The sequence below is a fragment of the Arachis ipaensis genome, chromosome B5, assembly GCF_059453495.1.
Source record: "Arachis ipaensis isolate K30076 ecotype BB chromosome B5, ASM5945349v1, whole genome shotgun sequence".
NCBI lineage: Eukaryota > Viridiplantae > Streptophyta > Magnoliopsida > Fabales > Fabaceae > Arachis > Arachis ipaensis.
The window spans coordinates 81,971,481-81,978,725 of NC_142440.1; the positions used below are offsets into that span (position 1 = coordinate 81,971,481).

At 40.1% G+C, this 7,245-nt stretch overlaps 1 protein-coding gene across 1 annotated transcript; it reads right to left on the bottom strand.

Moving 5' to 3' along the window:
- Positions 1-1,891: 1,891 nt before the first annotated feature.
- Positions 1,892-3,034, bottom strand: LOC110272037 (uncharacterized). The gene has a single exon (XM_021123824.2). The coding sequence runs from the start codon at positions 3,032-3,034 to the stop codon at positions 1,892-1,894; it is 1,143 nt and encodes a 380-aa protein (XP_020979483.2).
- Positions 3,035-7,245: the final 4,211 nt, after the last annotated feature.

The following is a 7,245-nucleotide window of genomic DNA, read 5'->3' on the forward strand; positions in this document are numbered from 1 at the left end:
TTACCTAATTTGAGCAACATGATGAACCGTCAGTTGTCCAAACTCAAACAATCCCCGGCAACGGCGCCAAAAATTTGGTGCACGAAATTGTGATGTCCAGGCTCAAACAATCCCTGGCAATGTGAGCAACTTGGTACGCGTAATCGTGATTACACTTTAATTATGTAAAATTCATGGCTCCTTCTTTCCCTGGCAATGGCGCCAAGAACATGGTGCCAATACGATGGTTCACAACTTCGATACAACTAACCAGCAAGTGCACTGGGTCGTCCAAGTAATACCTTACGTGAGTAAGGGTCGAATCCCACGGAGATTGTTGGTATGAAGCAAGCTATGGTCACCTTGCAAATCTCAGTTAGGCAGATATAAATTGATAATGGTGTTTTCGAATAATAAATAATAGAATAGGGATAGAGGTACTTATGTAAATCATTGGTAGAAATTTCAGATAAGCGAATGGAGATGCTTTTCGTTCCTCTGAACCTCTGCTTTCCTGCTATCTTCATCCAATCAGTCTTACTCCTTTCCATGGCTGGCTTTATGTGATACATCACCACTATCAATGGCTACTTTCGGTCATCTCTCGGGAAAATGATCCAATGCCCTGTCACGGCACGGCTAATCGTCTGGAGGCATCACCCTTGTCAATGGCTTCATCTTATCCTTTCAGTGAATAATATGCTCACGCACCCTGTCACGACACGGCTATTCATCTGTCGGTTCTCGATCATGTTGGAATAGGATTTACTATCCTTTTGCGTCTGTCACTAACGCCCTGCAATCGCGAGTTTGGAGCTCGTCACAGTCATTCATTCATTGAATCCTACTCAGAATACCACAGACAAGGTTTAGACTTTCCGGATTCTCTTGAATGCCGCCATCATTCTAGCGTATGCCACGAAGATTCTGATTAAGAGATCTAAGAGATATTCATTCTAGCTTATTTCATGTAGAACGGAAGTGTTTGTCAGGCACGTGTTCATAGGGGAGAATGGTGATGAGCGTCACACATAATCATCACCTTCATCACGTTCTTGGGTACAAATGGATATCTTAGAAGCGAAATAAGATGAATTGAATAGAAAACAGTAGTACTTTGCATTAATCCTTGAGGAACAGCAGAGCTCCACACCTTAATCTATGGAGTGTAGAAACTCTACCGTTGAAAATACATAAGTGAAAGGTCCAGGCATGGCCGATATGGCCAGCCCCCTAAAACGTGATCAATAGTCTCCTAAGATGAATAATGGATTAAAACTGAGACCAAAGATGCCTAATACAATAGTAAAAGGTCCTATTTATAATAAACTAGTCACTAGGGTTTACATGAGTAAGTAATTGATGCATAAATCCACTTCCGGGGCCCACTTGGTGTGTGTTTGGTCTGAGCTTGAGTGTTACACGTGCAGAGGCCATTTGTGGAGTTGAACGCCAGGTTTTGATCCATTTATGGCGTTCAACTCTGGTTTTGGATCCTTTTCTGGCGCTGGACGCCAGATTTGGGTAGAAAGCTGGCGTTGAACGCCAGTTTACGTCATCTATTCTTGGCCAAAGTATGGACTATTATATATTTCTGGAAAGCCCTGGATGTCTGCTTTCCAAAGCAATTGGAATCGCGCCATTTTGAGTTCTGTAGCTCCAGAAAATCCATTTTGAGTGCAGGGAGGTCAGAATCCAACAGCATCAGCAGTCCTTCTTCAACCTCTGAATCTGATTTCTGTTCAAGTCCCTCAATTTCAGCCAGAAAATACTTGAAATCACAGAAAAACACACAAACTCATAGTAAAGGTGAATTTAACATAAAAACTAATGAAAACATCCCTAAAAGTAACTAGATCCTACTAAAAACATACTAAAAACATTGTCAAAAAGCGTATAAATTATCCACTCATCAAAACTCCTTCACCACTCGGATTTGCTCCAAGTCTTGTTCATTAGCTTCTGAGCTAGCCGATAGTAGAACGTAACCCTCTAACCCACTATTACTAGAAATAACTCTTAGGGAATATAAATAGAAAGTACAAGACTCAACTGGTTCAGTGTGCATTTCAGATGATGGAAATGTAGCAATTCGTTTAAAACAATCAAGGAAAACATGATGCTTGGACAACCAATCTAGACCTAAGATAATATCCGAACCACACAAAGGCAAACAAACCAGGTCATGTATAAAAGTCCTAGCCTCAATAACAAAAGGCACCTGTTGACATACTTGACTACTCAAGGCATTTTGAGATGTGGGTGTACGAACAATTAGATTATAATCTAACATGGTGAAATCTAATCCCAACTCATGCGCAAGAGTCTCAGAAATAAATGAATGTGATGCACCAGAGTCATACAGTACAGTTAAGAGTCGAGATTTGACATAACACTGACCTTGAATTAGGGAGTCTGATTTCATTGCGTCATCAGCAGTCATAGCAAACACACGTCCTTGCTGTCGCGACCTATCTATTCCTTGTACTGGCTTCTTTGGACAGTCCTTAGCCATATGTCCAGGCTGACCACAAGAAAAACAGATAACGCCTGTAAGCTGACAAGGTCTACCTCCATGCTCCTTTTCGCACTGCCTACATACTGGTCGCATCTGCGCCTGCTGAGGTCGCTTACCCATATCCTGTCTCATTCTTCCTCCATTCCCTCCTGTAGGACATGCATGAACATTTCTATTCTGATTGTACCTTCGTGAAGGCATTGCTCCCTGCTTAAAATTCCTTCCCTGAGGAGCTGTATACCGATTATAATTCTGAAAAGAAGATCCTGGGCGATTCATCCGAGCTGCAACTATCTTCTTAGCACAGTCCTCTACTAGCTGACTCTTATTAACCAACTCCGCAAAATTCCGTATTTCCAATGGAACCACTGAGTTCAACAAATCTTCACGGAGTCCCCCTTCAAATTTCAAACATCTCCACTCTTCGAAATCTGCTGGATTCCCTTGACAAACCTTGGAAAAACGACATAAATCTTCAAACTTCCTTGTATACTCAGCAACAGACATACTTCCCTGTTTTAACTGCATCAATTCCATCTCCTTTGCCTCACGAGTAGCTCTAGGAAAGTACTTCTTATAGAACTCTTCTTTAAAAGCATCCCACAAAATATTACCCTCATCTTGCTGCAGTAAACGTTGAATGCCCTGCTACCAGTGCTGAACATCCCCTTCCAACATATAAGTAGCAAATTCTACATACTGTTCTTCCGGGACATGCAGTGCCCTCAAGGACCTTTCTATGCCTCGGAACCAATTATCAGCTTCAGTTGCTACAGTCGTACCCTTGAACTTCGGTGGATTAACTTTCAAGAAAGCAGCTAATGTCATAGGCCTATCATGATTCATGTTATCTCCATCACTGTTCCCACCATTCTCACCATTACGGTCATTGTTACGCTCTCCATTACGTTCCCCCAGACGGTTAACTGCTCGGGTAGTAGCAGTCGCCGTTTCACGCACAGCCTCATCCATAGCGTGAATCGCAGCAAACAGATTATCATCATTTCATGGTGGATTATTAACAGTAGACCCTTCCCGATCGCTACATCTCCGTGGAGGCATCCTGATTCTGCTCATACCAAACAATCAATACCAAGGTGATCAGTCTTAATACCTCAAGTTGGGCATGAACATTATCAGAATGAAAGCACAAAGATATTCATGCAACACATATCACATAGATACCCTATAAGCATGAGACACACCACAGAGCATGCAATAAAGCATGATTCAGTCCATTCCCCAGGCTCTAACAGGAAAAACCGCTTTGATACCAAATTGTAACGACCCAACTTCTAGCATGTCTAGATCATACTAGAAATCGAATGTTACCAACTTGTTTTTCCTTTTTGTATTATTAATTAATAAATATAAGCCTGTACGTTGTTAAAACCCCGCGAATTTTACAAGTAAATTTTTTTAAAAAGAATAATTTAAAGTCGTATACCTTCCATATATCAAGGGATAATTAAACGTTCACATACATAAGACAAAAAGATAACAGAATATCGAACAACACACTATAATATACATCATGTTACAGAAGTGGCTCAGTTATATAAGCATAGAGCTATAGTACAGCACCCCTAAGTCAGTGACTCATATAGTATATACATATATGTACATAAGACGCCCCAGGGCCTGGCCTGACCAAAAGCCCCTAAGTTGGCACCCAGGCTAGCCTAACTCTATGATATGCCTATTCCCTCTAATCATGCTAAAAAAAGTGAGGGAGACACTCTAATGTACTGAAGTTAGACTAGGCATCTCAAAAAGTCTCCTCAATCCTGGTCAAGAGTACCTCACGAAAAATCACCGGGCAAATGGTGATGCTCACCTGCTGGCGCCTCGCCTGGCTCATCGTCATCACTGTTAGGGGAGATAACTATGAAGTTAGGATCTTCCTCTGGATCTTCTTCTTCTTCGTCCTCTTCTTCTGTCGGAGTGATAGCAGAGGAACCACTGCTGGCCACAGGAACCATAAAAGGATAGCTACCAAACAAAATACAGTCTGGAGAAGGAGGTGGCATCTGCTCCGCAGTATGAGGTATCCCAGGTCCGCCGGGGTGTAACCAAGATAAAGGAAAGTCATAGGGTGCATCAGGATTAAAGTATACTGTCCTAATAGGGTACTGGAAAGGTCTACCATGAACTACATAATTACAGATATGAGGTACCGCACAGTAGATGTAATACTCGCCACGCACCGGGTCCTCGTGGATGTACGGTGGATCAATCTCGTAAAATAGGACTCCCGTGTCCATCTGTAGAGGTGTAAGGGATAAGAACTGGGGAGTTCTTAGTAAGGTCAGGGTTTACAGTTAAGTTCATTTATAATGTCCGTGGTCATAGAAGTATCAATAAATGTAGAGTAATATGTACATAACAGCAACATAAACTAACACATGAACAAGAGAGAAAATAGGAAATAAATGCACATTCACACATTAACATGCAATCACACAGTTATGCTCAAACAAACAAGGACAAGAACACAAGAAGATTAACAATAAATAATGCACAAACAAGTATGATGCATGTCTGTCCCTACTGCAGGTAATGAGCTCATTTGTCGGTTTCGACTCGCACCCGACGCAATCCGACCCTCCAAGTCAGATAAGGCCTTCCCAGAACTTAATCCCATATTAAGTACCGCATACCCTCTACCAAGTACTCTCGACTTGCAGGGCTGGTATATGCTCAAATCTCAATATACCGCAGGTATGCGAGTCAGGCTTCTACCAAGCATTCAGCTTGCAGGGCTGGTACTACTCTACCGTAGCCTGTCTGGGAAGCAACATCACAATACGGGCGTCCCCGCACAACATTCACAAGCATTGCCCGAAGGCTCATAATTCACATATAACCATACTCTCCATCACTTAGCAATCATCATAAATCAAGCATTAGAACATCACAGAAAGCTCATTTTACAATTCTCTGTTTACTCTGTAAGGTCAGGTACACAGCTATATCACTTTGAACTCCTTTTCTTTTTAACTTAAACACAGGTTTCAAAATCTTATTTCTTTACCTCATATACCTCTATATCTTCTCTTATACCTCTTCTTAGGTGTTTAGTAAAGAAAATTAGAGAATTCTGGACTCAAATCTTCCTTCCTGAGGCTTTCAGGAAAAACTGTCTTTTTATTAATATTTTATTATTAAAATAATAATATTTTATTTAACTTCCAAAAATTGCATTTTGACCCCGGACTTCTTGGAAATTGCACTTTGACCCCTATAACTTTTAATATTTGCACTTTAGCCCCTCAACTTTTGATTAATTAATTTTCAACCCCAAACTTTTTAATAATTTCAATTTGACCCCAAAACTCCTTGAATACACGTTTTCATGTTCTTCCAAAAACCAAAAACATTTTTTTTTCCAAAAGTTCATCAGATGTCTGCTTGATTTTCAGCTAGTTTTTCAATCTTTTCGGAAACTGATTTGAACCCGATTTTTATCAAACCAAAGAGAAACTTTTCAGCCATCAAATACACATCAAATAAGCATCAAAAATCATGATTTTCATGGCTGGAATGTCACGTTTTCAAGTAGCACCAACAGCCACTTCAAAACCATCATAAACATGATTTTCAAGCATTAAACAACAAGTTTCCATGATCAAACCCTCACACATACACCCAAAATCAAATCTCAAGCAACAAGATCTGGTTTAACACTTCAAGAACACAGCCAATCATTGATTAATTTACCAAACCTTACCTCCTTTGCTGCTGTCCGAGATTGCACCAAAAACAAGCTTCCAGAAGCACTTTTACGCCTATTTTAACATCAAAAACAACTTTAGAATCTTATGAACCATGAAGGCTGAAGCTTCATGATGATGAAAAGAAGGTTTTCCTCACCTTAAGGTAACTAGAAATCACGTTTCCTTGGAGCTTTTGGTGATTGAATAAGAGATCCTAAGAAAGAACATGAAGAAAACATCATTAACTTAAGGAACCACCATGGCCGAATCTTCAAGGAGAAGGAGCAGCCTTCATACCTTGATTTACTCCATGAAAAGTGACATAGAAATGAAGAGGAGGAAGAGGTGAACTCTTTGGTAAGATTAGATTTTTGATAGGGGTTTTGGTTTGAGAAAGAACGGAGAAAGTAGCTCAGGTGTTCATGGAAGCTTCATGGTTTTCTTTCATGGTGTTCTAAGCTTTTCCAAGAACAAAAATGATAGCCAAGCTGTCCTAGGGAGGCCGTGGCTTTTGGATGATGATTATCCAAAAGTTACTTGTCAAAATATCTTAGAAAAGGATAATTACTAAAGCTAGATGTATTAGAACTTAAGTAATTACACAACTAATGCATAAACATTAAGTTACTTAATGTAAATGACACTAGTAACTGGATAATCACAAGAATAAAAGATATATGATGAAGCATTAGCAGTGCTAAGTTCATCTAAGAATGCCGGTATTATCCGTTACCGGTAGATTTCAAGCTCAGTTATTATATTACTAAACATAGATCAACATTAATCACAGTAGAGAAGATAATAATATAATATTCTGAAAAAATAATAAAATATGAATATTATATTAATATAATTTTTCTCTCGAAATTCGTGACCGACTCGTCACATAGAGACTAACCACGGAAATCAGAATTTTGAAATTCGGGCCCGAAGTGGCTCAAAAACGCAACTCTTCGCGACGTGCCTACTTAGATTAGGAGAGGTATCCTGTGCAATCAAGCAGCTAACTCAGCAGCTTGATGACGCAGCACC